Here is a 19,255-nt window from a genome sequence, read left to right as displayed (position 1 = left end):
AGGATGTAACTTCTCATCTTTAAACACTGGCCCGCCTGGCCACAGGCTGCTTAGCCCCGCTTTGATTAATGTTACATCTCAATGAATGGCTTTGTCCATTGATAGCGCTTTGGTTAGCTCATGTTTTCACGTTTGTATGATACATGCTGTTATTTTTGTTCGCATTTCTCATATGGGGGAATCTACAGGTAAACACAGCCTCCAAGTTCAGTAGAAAAATGTCATCATTAAGAGTATTATATCCAATAAACAGTAAACAGATTTTTTAAAAGAGAAAGAAATTTAGAGAAAAACGAGACATCACTTCCTTGTTACACCCTTTAGTTGAGTTCAAACTTCTCAGAAGAATATGATAACTGCTGGTCAGCTCACCACCTCTGTCTGCCATCTGCTTCTGTCCCCTCCTCTCCTACACTCTCCTCCACGTTGCCCGATTGACACTCATCCTGTCACAGCTGATAGCCCTCACTCACCAGTGTCCTCTCAGGGCCTTGTCACCCACACCCACCCTGCTGCCTCCTCCTCACTCCTGTGCATGTATGTGTGCACTGGGGTCCTTAGGGCATTTTTATACATACTTAGTTCTGGTTTATTCTCATGACTCCCTCAGCTCCCATCGCCCCAGCCCTGGACCCTCTACTCCCTCCCTCCCCCCCCCCCCCCGCACTCGCTCCCTTCCCATTTTCACATGTGTTCCCTACCCTTTCCATCCCTTTAAAGCCTGTTTTCCGCCCCCTGGAGGCCTTTGCTAGTTTTCTGGCCTCTGCTCACGCTCACTTCCACATGAATATACATACGTGACTGTTGGAAGCTAGGATCCACACGTGAGAGAGAACGAATGGTATTTATGTCTCTGGGCTGCCTTGATTAGTATTCTCCATTAACCTGCAAGTTTCATCTCTCTTTACGGCCGAATAAACTTTTATCATCTTCACACAACTCTTGGCTCTTGCACAAACTCATACTGGCCATGACTGTCAAAAGTATAGCCAGGCTGTAACAAAATCTAAGAGTGGCAATGAATACTTTCTGGCATTCAGGTCCTCATGCTTAACCCTGAAAGGGCATCTCTTCTTGGCAGATGCCAAGTTCCACCCATCCTCACTGCTTGCCTGAACTCCAACAGTGGCTCCTAGTCAGCCTCTTTGACTCTTTGCTTGCCCCTCCATCAGTTCTCTGCACCACGGTGATGTGACATGATAGGGCTCCAGTCACAATTAAAAACTAAATACTTAGCAGCTAGGAACACGGCAAGTGTCCCCTCCTCTACCTTTGGGAAAGCCAGGTAGGGTGACAAATATGTACAACCCGGTAGCCCACTCATAGAGGAAAGGACACCGAGAGAGGTGGATCCACGGGACTCACTGGCCAGTCTCTAAAAACAAGATGGAGAAGGAACAAGGAAGTCACACAATGTTGACCTCCCCACACCCCACACCTGCACATGAGCACACATCCCACAAACACAAAGCAAATACTTAAATACTGTATTAAATTTCCATCATTGTGACCAACTTAGGAGAGATTTGGTTGGGCACACAGTTTTTATAGGTCCCATGGTCCACTGCCTTCGGGGTATAGCAAAACCCTTCATCACGGAGGAAGCACATGGTAGAGGAATCCTACTCACTTCAAGGTGTTTGGAAGTACACAGAGATGGGGAGGAGCCCCAGTACAGATCTCTTTCAAAGCCACGCCCTCCATGACCTAACTTCCTTCTGTGAGGCCCCATAGTCAAAGAGTTGTATCACCTCCAGATAATGTCACAGGCTAGAAACCAAGCCTTTACTTAGCACACAGCCTTTGTGGGACATTTTAAGATCCGAACCATAATACACAGTAAGCCTTTCAAATGCTGCCCAGTCCCTGTTACACAACAGACAGTTGACTGGATGAGGTAACACCAGGACACCGCTCTGGCATGGTCATTGAGTCTCAGTGTTCTGACGTTAAGATTCAATGATGAGAGTCAAACATTTGCTTAGTAAGTGTTATGCTTCTGTTTCTTTAGTCACTCTGTACAGAAATAATCTGCTCTGGTTCCCAGGAATGCTTTTCAGGCGATAGAATTTAACTTAAGCTTTTGGTATAGACACATTTAAAAAAAAAAAAAAAAGCCTCATTTTCTTGCACCAAAAGAAAATTTTCTAGGCAATGTGTATTCTTTAAAAGCTCATACAGCTCAGAGAAAGGTGCCATTTTTAGTTCCTGCTTCTGTTATGAGTTTATTTTGCCTTGTATTCAGCAGTTTGCCCAGCCGTTAAAAAAAAAAAAAAAAAAAAAAAAGACAAAAGGTAAAATGATAGAGCAGTTAGAAAAATATGCCTCACTTTACAAAGGAAAACATGTTTATCCTGAACCAAGAGAATTCAGAACAGATTCTGTTCAACAGAAAGACTGATGTACCCTGTAGCACTCTCTAATGTCATTTGATAACCCTGCCATTCACACAGCCAAGCAGCACCGGTGGCATGATGGGGAGGTGGGATGCCGTGCTGCGCAGGAGCTAGCAAGCACAACCCTCCATACCATAGTCCACACGGAGCCTGGGAGGGAGCCCACTGCTGTGGATGGTGCTCTAGGGCACTGTGACAAAGCTCTCTGGGTTTATATCAGCCCCCAGCTCCTATCCATCATGGAAGGGATTCAGGGCAGGAACCCAAAGACTTTGAATCTGAAACTGCTGAGCACCCCGGCTTGCTGCCTCATGGGCTCATGCTCCACTGGCTTTCTTACACAGCCCTGGACTGCCTCTCAGGGAGTGGTGCTGTCTACAGAGGATAGGTCCTCCTCCAGTCAGTTAACTGTCAGGACACGCCCACAGACCAGTCTCATCTGGCTGGGCCCTCCCTCATCTGCACCTCCCTCCTCAAGTGATTCTAGACGTGTGAAGTTGACAGTTGAAGGTGACAGGGACAGCAGGCAGAACAAAGCCCTTGCCATGGCCTAACTCAGCCCCTCATGAGTCTGTGCTTTCTCCGCAGATGAACTCCGGGATAGTGACAGCGTCTGTGACAGTGGTGTGGAGACATCCTTCCGCAAACTCAGCTTTACAGAGTCTCTTACTGGAGACAGCCCACTGCTATCTCTGAACAAAATGCCCCACGGTTATGGGCAGGAAGGACCTATTGAAGGCAAAATTTAGCCTGCTGGCCGTTCCCCCACACTGTGTAAACCAAAGCCCTGACAGTCCATTGCATCGTCCCAAAGGAGGAAGGCAAAGCGAATCCAAAGGTGCTGGAGAATCGCCGGCCTGCAGGGTCACTCGATTTCATTCAAGGCCTTCCGAATTTGGCGTCCTTTCTTGGTTCTGAAATGAAATGTAGTTGCCACGCACAGACGGTGTCTAGCAATCATGGCGCTCGCTCGCTCAGCTGCACTCTATGGCTCAGGTGCAGTGTCTTGAGCTTTCTCTGCTGCTACTGGATCACATTTGCTTTGTGTTGTTACTGCTGTCCCTCCGCTGGGTTCCTGCTGTCATTAAAAGGTGTCGCTGTCCCCACCCGGTGTCCTTTCTAGCCATCTACTGTAAGTTGTGCATTCAAATTAAGATTAAGGAAAAACATATTTTTAAATGAGTACCTTGATGCGCAATAAAAAAAAGACATTTCTTTTTTTAATGTGGTTTATCTGTGATTTAAAAATAAAAAACACATGAACTTACAATATTTAAAACATGCTACAATCAGTGCTGAAAATAGTATTTTCCCCGTTTTATGCATTTTACTATTGTAAATATGTTTTCTAAATCAAATACTTTAAAAGAAGAAATGTTGAATTTATAAATGCTATTTACTTTTTTATTTTACTTTTATAATAAAAGTACAAGCACATTGTTGACCTAATCTTGTCTGATCTCTGCAAATGCTTTCTCAGAGGAGTCCCTGTGACTGTGGGAACAGCCCCACAGCCCGTTTGTCACATCCACATTCTCCTTTAGACACATTTCTTTGAAGCTAGAAATGTTCAAACTGTGGAAATAAAAGTGTTCTAACCCAAGACTGAGGTTCCGACCCAGGCAACATCATCTGGACGCCTAGCATCAACATTCCAATCTCTACACCGTTCCTCTCCAGCGCATGCTGTCTGTGTCTATGAAGGATAACAGACCCCAGCTTCAGCACTTCATCTTCTGGATACGATGTGGCCGTTGCGTTCATAGCTAACTACACAAAACCTGTACAAGATGTGGTCCTTCATCATGTATAGAGAGGGACTGATGAAATACACACACACACACACACACACACACAGACACCACAGCAACTGGCTGTTAATAGTTGCTAGGGGAATGGGAGTCCTTTCTTCAAATGGTATAGCACATACTCCAGTAACTATTCCCTCCCCATGTTCATGCAGGCAGCCCTAATTAAACTTACTCATACACACAAGCACAGAAGCAGGAAAGTAGGAGGCGGAAACGAGAAGGCAGCGGGGTTTGTGGATATGATCTCAGTACATCCTATACATGTTTAAGATCATGAGAAAATATACATTTTAATTAAAAACTAAATTCCAACATATGTAAAAGATTTTCCAGTATGGAGTTTAGTAAGTCTGCATGGCTGAAAGTAGAAAGAGGGAAGATTAATGGCTTGAAAGAGGTCTTAGTTTGGACTCTGGTGTGTGACCAAGGTCATTTAGTGTGTAGTGTAAAGATCAAATCCAAAACCTTCTGGTGAAGTGGCTTGGCAGTTAAGAGCACTGATCTTCCAGAGGACCAGTCAGTAGGTTTAATTCCTAGAACCCCTCACAGCTCACAACCACCTGTAACTTCGGTCCCAGGGAATATGATGCCCTCTTCAGGCTTCTGTGGGCACCAGGCATATAAATGGTGCACAGATATACATGCAGGCAAAACATCCATACACACAGAAAGAAAAAACCAAAAACCTAAGGCCTTGTCATGCCACACAAGTGATCTACTACTGATCCCACGGAAGGGCCTGGAAACCCACCAGCTATTACCTTTGGGAACTGCCTTCACTACAAAGAGCTCTCACCCCCATTTCCATGGTAGTCATATGAATGCCTTTCCCATTGCTGGGACCTTCAGATCCTGGGAGACAGGCTAAAGTGATCTGGGCTATCTCCCTCACACAGCTCAAGGTACCCCAAATAGACATCTTGTATGTCAGTGTCCATATGACAAAATATTCCAAACTTACAATGAAGAAAATGGAGGTCCAGAGAGCGCAACTCAGTTGTGGCTAAGGTGCATCTGCGTTTATATCCAGATACTTAGCGCCTAGGCTTGTGAGTTAGAGAATGATTTTATTGGGACAAAAAAGATGATAATGACTGAATCTATTAGTAGGGATTTGGTATAAGATTAAGTAAAATATCATTAATGAAGAAATGATTAATTATTTAAATATATAATACAAGCTACTTAATAATACTTAAATTATTTAATAAATATTCTAAGTGCCTAATCATCAATTAATCGGAATCCCTTTCTACCAAAAATTCCATATGTATGAAAATTTAAACCATACGAATTTTAGACATACCACCAATCTTAGACAAACACCCTTGACATCGAGAAGGCCCTAATCGAGACTTCATTCTGTGATGTAAAAGCAGAGCAGATTCTACCTCTTAGAATGCATCACAAATGAACAGAAACTGGTTAAACAGCAAATTCTGTTTTCCATTACAGTACCCTCTCTCCACCCTAACACACCCTTATTCTGCGTTGGAAACTTTAAGACAAAACTGTCTTGCTTTGGTGTTTCGTAATACTTCCTGGGACAGCCATGCCACCATGCCCCAGCCAGGACTTTCTATGGCTGTTAGCTGTGCGTCTTAAAACATGGTGCTGAAGCCCTTCCCACAGAGAGACACCATTGTTTCCTGGGTTTAGGCTCCTGAGTCCAGGCCACCTGTGGCAAGGCAGGAACGATGCTGAGTGACTTCCGAAACTAGGTCCGAATTTCTGCCAACCTTCCCGGAACTACCTTCTCCTGGAACTCAGTCACCCTGTTCAGAGGGTGCCAAGCAGCCATGAAGAGAAGGCCAGTACAGGTGTTCAGCCAACAGCCTTAACCGAGGTCCTAGCCAAAGCTTGCCAAGCCGACGGCTGCCAGGTGACCCTGCCTAGCCTTTGGGCTGTCTCAGCAGATGCTGACCATAATAGACATGGGCTGTTCTGCTGTTCTCCTCAAATGACAGATTTGAAAGCAAATTAAATACTAGTGGGGGTTTTAAGCCCTGGGTGTAGAGTGGACACCACCATTCTCCAGGCATTTGAAAAGACAGCTTGCCTACCATAAGTTCAGCAGAAAAGATACTGACTGGAGGGACACCAACCAGGCTGCCCGTACCAATATGTAAAATAGCATTTCTCTTCTTTAATAAACAATCCTGGCTCTCTTTTGTTCCAGAAACTTCCCCTTCTTACCAGGTCTCTACGCTAATCCACATGAAGGCAGCCAGAACTGCCTGCCTCTCAATGGAAGGAGAGTCCACCTTCACGCCAGTAGATGGAGATAAACACCAGAGGCAGTACAGGCGGTTGGTCGGTTGGTCGGGTGGGAAGCTACAATGAGCCTGAAAGAAGCTTGCCCTGAAAGCTTTCCTCACAGCAGGCCGCCACTCAAAAATAGCTTCCTCAGAACTTCAGTCAGCTTTTGAGGTTTCTGTACTCTGCAGGCATAACCCAAACCTTTTCAGGATCTGCAGGCCTTTCTTCTTGGGGGTGTGGGGGGAGGGGGAGGAATCCCTGCTGTTGTTCATTTACCCACCTGGGTCCCCTGGGGCAACTCTCTGCGACACAGCAGACACAGCAGTCACCAGTACAGAGTACAGCCCCCAAAGCCTGTTAAGTCTTGGCTAAGAACGCAGAGGGGCAGAAGCCAGCCAGAATGGGCGTCTTTACACGCCAGCCCCTTTCAGTTTCCAACACAGACAAAGAGCTCAGATTTGACCCATTCCCAGAGTCAAACACAGGTCAGCCCCACTCCAAAGACTGTCTTTGAGGATGCTTTCAAAGTCTTTGATGAACAACCGGCTTGTTTTTTTATACCAGCTCTGTGCAAAGATGGAGTCATAATGTGTCAACCCATATGCAGTGTGGTCCCAGAATACCACTAAAAGGACGTATTGCTTGGTAAAGCTGGGCTTGTGGCACATGTCTGTAATGCCAGTGCTCTGGAGGCTGAGGCAGGGGGATCACCATATGTTTGATGCCAACCTGGACTACATAGGGAGGAGACCCTGTCTCCTAAGTAAACGATGGTGGTGATGATGATGATGACAATGATAACGACAACGATGACAATGATAATGTTGAAGATCCCCTTTCCTTTCCCAAAGCAACAGTGTACAACTTAAGTGACAGTATGACTTGAATGAGAAGCATCATGGCATGGGTGGCTTTGTTCTGCAGTGCGCGCGCGCGCACACACACACACACACACACACACCTCTATCTCCCGACCACATGCAAATGTCCCTTATGCATTTCCAATACATTTCTTTCTGTGATCTGGGAACAACCACCTTACATATTAAACAAGCAAATATCTTTAAAAACAGGAGTGCTTCCACTTAAAAAATACTTCCCAATCGTTATTTCCATAACACTCTGAGGTAAATGGGGGGGGAAGGGTTACACCTCCTGCCATAGTCCACAAGACCGTGTGCTGGTGTCTGGCCCTCCCTGGAGAGAGAGGCTGGACTCTCTGTAGAGAGAGAGACTCAGTCATGAGTCTTTACAGCTCAGGCCTCAGCTTCGGTCTGTAACCTCTCACAGGTGCAAGGCGGCCCTGACGGAACAAATCACACGGATGTGCCAGAAGCAACAGCTTGCCAGTCAGGGGCATTGAAGGACATTACTCACAGCTGGCCAAACAGCTGGAAGACAGCACCCGTGAAACCATTTCCTCTAAGAACGCTAAAACCAGACAGAACCGCCCCCAGACAGGGCAGGAGGGGCCTTGAGAGTACATGCCGGTCTCTCTCTCTCATTCCTTCTCCTTCCAGACCCTTCTCTCTAGCTTTGGAGCTTGCAGGAGTTTCTCAACGCTGCCTGGCTTTAATTTCCTGGGACGCAATCCTTCCCTTAACAAGCACATAGCCCTCAAAAACACACCCATGTGCCCAGCCATGGTGACACACACCTTTAATCCCAGCCCTTGGGAGGCAGAGGTAGGTGGATCTCTGAGTTGGAGGCCAACCTGGTCTGAAGAGTGAGTTCTAGGACAGAGAAACCCTGTCTCAAACAACAACCCCACCCAGGTTCCAGTCCCATTAGTGCACAATCCCTCCTCCCAACATACCCAGAGAGGCCAAAAGGACCAGACAGGACACCTCTAGAGAACCTTACTGCAGCCTCCTAGACAGGCCTTGCCACCCAAGCTAGTAATGACCCATCCGACTCTCTTCCTGGGGCGCCACAGCCCCTGCACCTGTCCTTCAACCACCAAGCCACAGAAATACTACCCTTTCCCCCTGTGTGAGGGCAGTGTGAGCTCACAGCACATTAGTGTGAGCCACCCAGATCTATGCGAAAGCAGCTCTACACGTCTTCCATCCTAGTTTCGACTCCTTGAAGATCAGAGTCACTATTTGGCCCTGCCTTCCCCACCATCCAGCCAAAAGCCTATTGTGAGGGGCTGGGGAAGAGCATTTGCACACAGCGCGTGGGCCAGCCATAGGCACAGGGACTCCTTAAAGCTGCAAAGAGGAGCAGACAGGCGGTTGAATGTCATCCCTCCCCACAGGCAGCAGCTGATGGCCATATCTTTTCTTTGGTTACGGGGGCTTCTTTATATTTGTCATCTAACTTCTCCCCTATCTATTCCAGAGGTTTGTGTCAAGTTTCCAGAGAGTCACAGTAAGTAAATTTCAATTAGACATCACTCAGGGCCAGCAAGGTGACTCAACCTGTAAGGCCGCCCGCTACAGGAACCTGGCAACCTGAGTCAGATCCCCCAGGACCCACAACAGGGTAGAAGGTGCGAACCGGCCCCATAAAGTTTCCTCTGAACTACACACACACACACACACACACACACACACTTTGAAAATCACTTGGCTGCGACCTGTTTGCCAGGGTAGCAGGACAGATAGAAGTGAAGTAAATTAATAGAGCAGGAAGTAGCTCTGGTATTGGACCTTGTGACCCAGTTTCCATTCTGCCTGCCAGGCACCTAAGACAGAAGCCAGAGCTCTGTTTTAGAGAGCTGCAGGCTCCTTCCTTCTTTCTCCTCTCCCTCCCCCTCCCCGTTTCCTTTCTCTACCACCCTCTGTCCCTTTCTTCTTCTCCTCTCCCTTCCTGACACATTCCTCCTTGCCCTTTCTCTTCCTGTCTCTCATTTCTCTCTTCCCTTTTCTCCCTCTGTTCTCTCTTCCTCTCACTGATTCTCTCTCCCTGTTTCTCTCCATCCTCCACTCATCATAGGCCTTCACGACTTCCTTTCCTTCCAGAGAACAGTTGCCCATGCCTGTAGTCAGGGCACCATCAGCCAGCTCCTGCAGGCTCTCCCTCGCCCTCCCCTCTACTTACAGCAAAAGGCTGCAGAAGCCTCCCTCCCTCCAGAAGCTCACTGAAAGCCAGCCTTGGCCCAGGCATTGGTCAGCCACCTCCCTGCAGCCTCCTTTCCTGTGCACAGGAGACAGACAGGTCGCCTCTGTGGGAAGATGGAGAGCCCTGCACAATCACCAGCAGGGGCCTGGCTCTTGCAGCTTTTGCTTTTTTTTTTTTTTTTTTTTTTTGATAAAACTGGACCGAGCCATACCTCTGCCCCCCAACCCCCCAAAAAAGAGGGGGTGGATTTGAAATATATTCATCTTTCTGTTTCTTCACTTCAGGCCAGAGAGCCTGGGATCATCACCCCCACCCCCAAACCCTGGAGGGGACGCTTTAAACAATTCCATTTGAGCAAGAGACTCACTCCCCAGGCCTGATGGCTCCCACCATCTTTGGGGGAACAAGTACCGTAAGGCAGCATTTACCATGAGTTCATCCATGCCGGTGCTGAACAGTGACTCCACTCGATCTCACAGTGATGTTGTGAAACGCCTGTTATTATTGACCACATCTATAAGGAAATTAAAGTTTAAATGTTACGCGACTGGATCAAAATTAACACACGAGGAGTTAAATGAAGTGCATGTAGGCATGGGGAGCCGGTGACCCAGCATCCTACAGCTGAGGGGAAGCCTAAGTGCCTACCCTCCGTGTGTGGGACCCATCTGAAATGTTACCGTTCTATCTAATGTAAAGGTGATTTCGGCTGCTTGTGAGATTTCCTATGAGTGACTGCAAGCAAATACAGGCTTTACGTTTTCCCTATAGCATAAAGACTGGTAACAGAGAAATCTGTTATTTTGCGGGAACTCTCACTTATTAAACATTATTGGATCATTCAAATTCCTAGAGCACTCTTGCGCCCCATCTGCTAACCAAATGGCCTCTGTGGCCGTTACCCACATTTTCTTTACCTGCATCTTCAGGACAGCCAGGCAGGATAGGGAGGTGGGTGCTCACTGCTTCTTCTCCACTCTCCCTGAATCCCTGGTGACACTGTTTACAGCTACATCCGATGCCTGCCAAAATTCAGATTACCCACCTCCCCACACCTGTCCTCTAGCCTTCATATGGAGGTAGGAATCATAATAATAACATTAATTATAATTAACCATAATAACTAATCATAATGATTAATCATAATAGCACACATTTGCTGTATTTGTGCTATCATTATCTACCAGTCATCACATTTCATTCTCACAATGACATGAGGAGGGTTAAATCACAGAGACAGACACAGACACAGAGACAGAGACAGAGACAGACACAGACAGACACAGACATAGACAGACACAGACACAGAGACAGACACAGACACAGACACAGACACAGACAGACACAGACACAGACACAGAGACAGACACAGAGACAGACACAGAGACAGACACAGACAGACACAGACACAGACAGACACAGACACAGAGACAGACACAGACACAGACAGACACAGACACAGACAGACACAGAGACAGACACAGAGACAGACACAGAGACAGACACAGACACAGACACAGACACAGACACAGACACAGACACAGACAGACACAGAGACAGACACAGACACAGACACAGACAGACACAGACACAGAGACAGACACAGACACAGAGACAGACACAGAGACAGACACAGACACAGAGACAGACACAGAGACAGACACAGACACAGAGACAGACACAGAGACAGACACAGACACAGAGACAGACACAGACACAGAGACAGACAAAGAGACAGACACAGAGACAGACACAGACACAGACACAGACACGGACACGGACACGGACACGGACACGGACACAGAGAGACAGACACAGACACAGAAACAGATGGCTCAGTGGGTAAAGTTCCAGTGCTCTACCATGAGGCTCTGCGTTTGGACCTCCATCACCCTCATAAGAGCATGGTGCCACATGCCTTTAAGCTCAGAGCGGGGAGAGCAGAGGCAGGCAGATTTCAGAGCTCACTGGCCTCACTACAGCCTTCCTCATGAGCAAGCTCCAGGTTCAGAAAGAGATGCTGTCTTAGAAAACTAAGGTAGAGATGTGGAAAGCTTTGGGGGCTTCTAGGAATTGGACAGGAATTTGACATTGGGCTAGGACAAGGACGTAGGTTCAAGGTGAATACAGCTAAGGAAGGTGTTCTTTGTAACTCGATGGGTCTTGTTAAGACCCTGGATACTGTAATCATGGGACCTTTGTATGTGCCTTCTTTGTTCCATATGTTGTGTTTTATAAAAATAGAGAAGGAATGTGTTTGGTGGAGGTGTAGTCAGGTGTGGGGGATGAGGGTGCCTCTGTGGGCCCATGCTGAGGCATCCCTTCCCCCTGAGGGACCAACCACATGATGGGATAGTATAGAATAGAGTTTGTTCAGGGCATGGAGAGGGGAGTGAAGAGGGTAGTAGAGGCAGAGAAGGGGAGAGAGAGAGTAGACAAGTAGATGCCGGCCATGAGCATGTTGGGGGAGGGGGATTGGGAGAGGTAGGGGAAGAGGCAAGAGAACAGAGTGAGAGCAAGAAGGCAAGAGAGCAAGAAGGAGCAAAGGGGGCAAGCAGCCCCTTTTATAGTGAGTCAGGCATAACTGGCTGTGGCCAGGTAACTGTGGGGTGGAGCTTAGACAAAATGCTAACACCTTAACTACTCTGTTTGTGCCTTGTTTGTTCCTTGACTACTTTGTCTTTGATCTAAGAACTGACCCTATTCTTTGTATGCACCTAGAATGCTTTCAAAGCAGACTGGAAAAAAATAAACCCGATTCACCCTCAGCACTGGCTGGAGTCACTTTGCATCATGTTGTCTTTTCATGTTGTCAATCCTCACTCCCTCCCTAGAGACCCTGAGCTGGCTCGGTCATGGAGAAAGAGCAAGAAAGACATCCAGCATTGCCCTTTGGCCTCCACACACACAGATGCTTACACACATACACATCTACCACACACACAAATAGAAAATAGAGAAATGATGGCACAGAAAAACTTGAAACCTGCTAGTGTTGGCCCGGTATTCAAACACAAGTATGAAGTATGTCTGACGTTAGGAGCTCATTCCTTTAAGGGTGTCAACTTGGATGATTGTGGCTGTCAAGTCAGAAGACCTGACTGCAAGTGGACTAAACAAACGAGACCTTTCTGGTTGTACCCTAAGAAGACCTGAGATGGAGGGTGGAAGGTTAATTTAGCAGTTTCTACACCATCACGGTGCCTGTCAGCACTGTTCCATCAACAGTCTTAAGTGTCAAGTCCTCAAATGGATGCTTCCCAGTCACACCTAGTAGTTGGATTATCTCTCTTTAAAAAGAATCTTTTATGTTTATGAGTGTTGCCTGCCTGTATGAGTGTGCGCTCCCTGCATGCCTGGTGCCAAGGTCAGAAGAGGGTGTCTGATGCTTGGCAGTTAGAGTACAGATGAGTATGAGCCACTGTGGGTGCTGCAAATCAAAATCCAGGTCTTCTAGAAGAACAGCAAGAGCCCTCACCCAACTGAGCCATCTCTCCAGCCCCTCCGGTATCTCTCTTAGCAGGCAGGAAAACTCCTATCAAGATATCAACGTATGATACATGCTTCACCGTATAGCATCTCCCTGACAAAGAGGAATATGTTTGATATAACATGTATGATTCACTCCCTGGAGGTCACAGCCTCCTCTCAGAGCAGACACTCTGGCTGTTGGCCAGCCAGTCAGTAATAGCTGCTCCAACCAGTGAGAATGTATGGATTGTCTCTCAGGACCCAATAATTTTTACCAGGGTCATAATAAATAAGGGCAGAATAAGAAGAGGATGCTCTCAAGTATGTTCAAGGCAAGAATGCATGCCAGCTTTCAAATAGAAATGTTCCCCTTCCTGACAACTCTGGGTAATTAATGTGTGTGTGTGTGTGTGTGTGTGTGTGTGTGTGTGTGTGTGTGTGTGTGTGTGTAATCCTGCTCAGTGCACAGCATGAGACAGCACAAGGGAGCATGCTAAATCTTGTTAAAGGGATAAGGAATCAAACTGCATCATTATTGCAAACTTCCCCTTTATGGTGACCCTTGTCTACAAACATGAGGAAGGATATTTATCAAAAATGAGACAATGATACAATGTCCTTATTTCTGCAAAGCCTATTATTGTTTGGCTCCTGCTCAAGGGCTCAGAGATGTCTTGGCAGGTTAACCCTCTGCTCATATATCAGAGCCCAGCCTGGCTGACCAGCTGATCTTGTATTCTTCATTATGTATCAATTACAAGGAAAACCTGTAGAGCCCCATTTGAAATGTTTTCATTTTATCATGTTTCGAAAAACATTTTTTCTAAAATGCTGGATAAGATGGCCTCATTAAAAGATTTCAGGTATGGGGTTCAAGGGGGACACTGAATAAGATTGTCCTACTGTGTAAGAAGCTATTGAAATAATGATTAATGCCGTGGGCAGACGGGGCTTGGAGGAGACTCAGGCGTACAAGGCAGTATGGGGAAGGGCGTGGGGTCTTTTTACAGTTCTCAGAGAAAGTGGGGACAACTGGAAGCACCATCATCCTTCACCCTTCACCCAGGCTGCCTCTGATTCCAGGATAGCAGAAGCTGGGGAGGGAATTCCACAGAAGGACTGTGTGGCTCGGAGGGTGTAGCGTTAGAAGCAAGGGCTGAAGCGTACCCATTATATGAGCAGCGGGGTATGTCCCCACCTGCCACCTGTGGAGGTCTGTAAGGTCCTTGGGAAAAGGCACCTGGCGCCCCTCATTCTCAGATCCCAGCCCCACCCACTTGGGATGTCCCTTCACAGATTCTCTGACAAGCTTTCAAGAGTGTGCCCCTCTCTCCCTGTAGCAGCAGGAATCTCTGAGGTAAGTGGAAGGCTGGTGGCCGTAAGGGCTGTCTGCGGATGGGAGCAACCTGAGCACTGTCTTGTGATCTGGAATTCTTTCTTCAAAGAGATTTCTTGTTTCTATTTCTATATTTGCTTGTTTGTGTGCACCGTGCGCACACAAGTGCCACGGAACCTAGAAAGTCTTTGATGGCTCAAGGCACTCATAGAAACATGCAAGCAAAACACACACATAAAATAAAAATAAATAAGTCTTAAAAGTATCCTATCTGCCTAATAGCTCCCCCCTCCCCCCAAATCCTGATAGAATTATTTTAGTCAAAGCTCGGCCCAGGAATGATGTCAAAGGCTCTGAATTTCCCACATAAACAATGCTGGTCTGTTTTTCCTAATCTGAGAACATGCCTCGAATTCTGAGGTAGCCCAGGAGAATAACTCTGTTTCAGACGTCTGGCACTTTGAGAAGTTAGCAAACATATCTTGGTCTCTCCAGTTCATCTTCATCCCTACAGAGAAGGACATCAGTCTGCTTGTTTTCTGAGTGACTTCCCAGGTGCAACAATGTCTCACAATGAAAAGCCAAGCAGTAAGGAAGAGAGAAAAAGAACTACAGTGACTGAAAGGAGAGAGTTAGTTGCCCTGTTCCCTGTTTGGGAATGGGAAGATGCACTTCTGTGACGTGGGGCCTGCCACCCGACCTCTCTGGAACGCACTTTGCAAGGTTGTCTCCTTGCCTACTGTTCCCCACCAAGACTAAGGAAAACCTCAGAAACCCAAACCCAAGAGTTAGCACGTCAGACTCCACCCACTACAGTAAACAGGACAAAAACATCTGTCAAAAGGGCACGAAGGCTCTCTGAAGAACAGCTGGCTACTATCATTACCTAACGGGTAATACTGTGTTCTGCCAAAGAAAACTAAAGTTACTGCCCAAAGCCCTGCAGTTAAAAAGCCTCCAAATGTGGGTTTGAATCATGACAACAGCCCTGTTGTCTCGGCAGCCACATCTTTGAGCTAAATTGCTTCATTTATTCTGAAAAACAAAACAAAACAAAACAAGACGGATTACTGATCCTGTCTTACCACAAGAATAGAGAATGCAGAAGTTAAACCATTGTGTTCAGGTTGCAGCATTAATTTGGGCATAAACACAATGTAAACATTACAGGGTATGGCTAGCATTGAGACACAATGTTATCATCTGCAAAACTCACACTAAAGAACCATATAATATGATACCCCAAATAGCTACTTATTAATATTCTTTTGCCACTTCCACTAAGCCAATGAGTTTAAATGTAGCCCATCCCTTTGGATTAGAGAGTTCATTGGAATCAGCGTTAAGTCTAAAGCTCACAAGAACATTCAGGACCAGGAGAGGTGAAAAGTTCTACTTATTCAGTAAGTTCCTCAAAAAAATCTCATAATTTTTAAATGTATGTGCATGTGTGTACATCCATGCATGCATGCTGTATGTGTGAACATACCCACAGAGTCCAGAAATGGGTATCAGAGCCCTTTGACCTGAACTTACAGGCTGTTCAAAGTTGTCTAGCATGGGTGCTGAGAACCTAACTCGGGTCCTCTAGAAAAGCAGCAACTTTCAAGCTACCACTCTAGTCCTAGACTGGAGAGCTATTTCCTCTGGTGCTAATACCGCAGAATTGGGCTCCACACATTTAAAGTTATATAGTTTCACAGTGCTGTGCTGGGTACACACTTCCCACAGGGGGCAGATTGTGCATGGCTGCCAGTCTATCATCGTCAAAGGCCACTTTTCAGGCTTCTCAAGGGAACTCACCCAGGTAAAAAAGAGCAAAGTCCTCCCTTGCCCTCAGCACCTTGCAAGGTGTAGTCCTTGAGAAGCCTTACACGCGTGTGAAGAGTCTATGTTTGTATGTGTCTGTAAAATGAGGAAGCTCTTGGGTATTTGTTGCATGAAATATGAAAAAAGCAAATCCACGCTAATGCTGGCTTAGGCACTGGCCAGCGGCCTCAGTCTGTATGCAGCCCTGCAGACAAATGGAGACCACAGTATTCCTTTTAGCCAGGGCCTGTCTCACCCAGGCTGGCTCTGCCTCTCTGGAGCTCCGAAGTCGCTCTCGACCCCCGGCTCTCTAAGTTCCCAAAGCTGGCTGCTGCCACGTCTGCCCTGTGCTTCCAAATTCCTGCTGCTGGCTGGGGTGCACTCTTGCACATCACGCTCTGCCTCCATCACCTTCTGGAACCTAGTTGAGACGCCCGGTGATGGAAAACACCACACAATCCTAGTTTAGAATCAACAGGTAACACAATGGCTGGGCACAGAACCTAGCATCCTAAATTTATAAACTAATCAATGTTATAAATCCTCACTCGAACGGACAGCCTCCGGCTTCCTATATTATGACTGCCTCCTTTGCTCCCGCAGTCCAAAAGGACCATTACTCGTCCTCTTTCTCCCCGAGACCCGGAAGTCCCGCCTACTCGCCCCGTGATTGGTCCCTTGTGATTTTTATTCATTAGGGGAAAATTCCACCTCAGGTACTGAAGAAAAAGACTAAACAGCCCGTACTATTTATCTTCTTTACAGAGTTCCTCAGCCTAGAGATTCTCAGGGTTAAAAATAAAGCCATTAGTTAATGAGTCTTGGTTTTAAATAAAATACTCATCACCAGTCCATTCCACTAAGTAATTAAGAATGCTTTCCAGTAATCTTCAGTTATAGTCTTCAAATTCCCTCATTTGTCAAGCAGACATGGTGTTCAATGCAGCTTTGTATGCAATGAAATGTTTATTACATGGTTAAACAGAGCGCAAATAAACTTTCAAGTTGTCAGTGCAATTTATATAATCTGTGGGTTTTTATTTATATATATATATAGTATATAGAAAAAGTATAAAAGTCATACCAAAAAGCCCACAAACCAGTGCCCAAAATAGCTACTTATTAACATTTTTTGCCACTTCCACAGCAGAGCCAATGAGTTTAAATGTAGCTCCTAACTTTGGATTCGAGAGTCCATCAGAATCAGTGGTAAGCCTAAAGCTCACAAGAACACTCAGGACGAGGAGAAGTGAAAAATTCAACAGTATAGTCGGGGCCAACTTTGAATTTGTGGTCCTCCTGCCTCTGCCTCCAGAGTCTGAGACTACACAGGTGACAGCACAATCAGCCTAGGCTGCAAAGATCTCTTGGTCTTTTCAGAAAGAGAGTTATTGCCAAACTATATGAAAAAGGGAATCCTACCTAAAGATAGTAATCAGATACAACATTCAGGCCCCTCAGCTGTCTACCAACAATCAATATGGCTGCCATCAAGCAATCTCTATTGTAGGATCTGAGTTCCCATTTCCTCTGGCAATCCTAGCCACACACTTCACCTACAGTGGGTAGAATTCCTGGTGCTATGAAAGGCCTACATTACTTCAGAACCTCCACATTTGGTTCCACACAATCATGTCACAGTCTAGTGGTCTCCCAAAAAGGTCATTGGGTGGTATGAGTCTTCTGGCCGTGCTTTAGCTGTGGGACAAAACCACAATCCTGGGAGATTCAAGAATCCCCGGGCATGACCTTGTCTAAAGACATCACCAGGATGAACAGTATTCACTGGGAAGTCATAGCACCCCAGGCAGCAGATACTTCTTGACGGTTTTATCTCAGGCTGCCTTCTTCTCCAGCCATGCTTTAGAAAGCCTTTGTCCCCAGTGTCCACTGAATTACAAGCCATGTCCCTTCAGTAGGTATCCGTCAGGGAGGTGACGCTGAAGGCCTGCTGCAGCTCACTCTTGCTGGTGGGCTTCCAAGGGTAAAACAGTACCGAGAGTTTCTTCCGAATCATGAGGAAGCCGTTATCACTAAATCTCCCGGGGATACTTCCTACATCCAACCAAACAAAGGGAGCGACCGCAGACGTTTCCAGATCAAAAACAAAAACATTGCCCTTCTGAGAGATGTTGACCTGAAAAAAATAAAAAAAAAGGTAAGTGAAATGAAGGACAAGAAAGAGCTACAGTCTACATCTGTCAGCTAGACATTTATGTAGGCCTAATAAAAACTTCATTTCCCAACACTTTGGGCTGGACTGCCAAAGTCATATATATTCTGTGCAGGTGTGACACTCGCCAGGATCTGAAAAATGATTCAAGTTTGTGGAAAATTACCAATCGTCATCTCAAACCAAGAGAATGCATAAATGTCAATTATTAAGGAAAATATCTCTGAGAAGCTGAAAGCCCCAGAAAGGGGCACTTAGCATTTTGGTGGCCTTAAGTGACTGTTTCAAAGGATTAGGACTGGACCTCCCTTTAGAGCATGACTACAAAGCTCCTAAACCCAGGAATGAAGTGACACAGCATATTCTCAAATCATGGCACCTTCCTCTTCCAGTGAGGACCCCAACTCAGACACAAGCAAGCAGATCATATGGTTTACCCCACTCAGGCCAGGAGGCACCAGGGGAAGCCTTGGCTATTATTGCTGCAAGGCCAAGGCCAAGGCTAAAAGAGGCACCAGGACCTGGCTTTCTCTGATGCCTAATTGAGAGAAAGAAGTCACATCCAGTGTGCCTTACAGCAGAGCCAAGGTTTGACCCTAAGCTCTGGGTTCACAGAGAAAGACACAATGAGTATCCCTTAACCATAACTGCTAATCAACATTGTTAGAAGGATGAGTCCCATCGATATGCTAATGAAATAGAACAAGGAGCCCTGCTATCTGACTCCCAATTATCATGAGTAACCAAAGTCTAGCTAAAACAGTAAACAAATAAATGAATTTTTAAAAAACTAAGTGTTGGAGGGGGGAGTGTTCACGCATGCATGAGTGCATGTGTCTGTGCACGCACAAGTAACCACACCGAGACCACAGATCAGGGGCAAGTAGCCTCTTAAGTTCCTTATTCAATTTATTTTCTGAGGCAGGGTCTCTGA

General features: G+C 46.3%; 2 protein-coding genes across 6 annotated transcripts in view; one reads left to right on the top strand and one right to left on the bottom strand.

The window, feature by feature from the left end:
• The window catches only part of Nfkb1 (nuclear factor of kappa light polypeptide gene enhancer in B cells 1, p105), a 107,315-nt gene extending 103,470 nt beyond the window's left edge, over positions 1-3,845 (top strand). For all 3 annotated transcript variants that reach the window (XM_006501106.3, NM_008689.2, XM_006501107.2), the window contains one exon: positions 2,985-3,845. In XM_006501106.3, coding sequence (XP_006501169.1) covers positions 2,985-3,092 — 108 coding nt within the window. In that variant the 3' untranslated portion in view covers positions 3,093-3,845. The remainder of the gene's footprint in view (positions 1-2,984) is intronic.
• A 13,250-nt stretch (positions 3,846-17,095) lies between these two features.
• The window catches only part of Manba (mannosidase, beta A, lysosomal), an 85,794-nt gene continuing 83,634 nt past the window's right edge, over positions 17,096-19,255 (bottom strand). For 2 of the 3 annotated variants that reach the window (XR_867210.3, NM_027288.3), the window contains one exon: positions 17,096-18,285. Coding sequence is in view for 2 of the 3 variants with exons in the window: in NM_027288.3 (NP_081564.3) it covers positions 18,061-18,285 (225 nt within the window). In the remaining variant the exon portion in view is untranslated. The remainder of the gene's footprint in view (positions 18,286-19,255) is intronic. The other variant, XM_006500908.3, reaches the window with a different exon arrangement.

Source organism: Mus musculus, chromosome 3 (genome assembly GCF_000001635.26).
Source record: "Mus musculus strain C57BL/6J chromosome 3, GRCm38.p6 C57BL/6J".
Classification (NCBI taxonomy): Eukaryota; Metazoa; Chordata; class Mammalia; order Rodentia; family Muridae; genus Mus; species Mus musculus.
The sequence above is the reverse complement of the archived record's forward strand: the minus strand, read 5'-3'. Positions and strand labels throughout refer to the sequence as shown.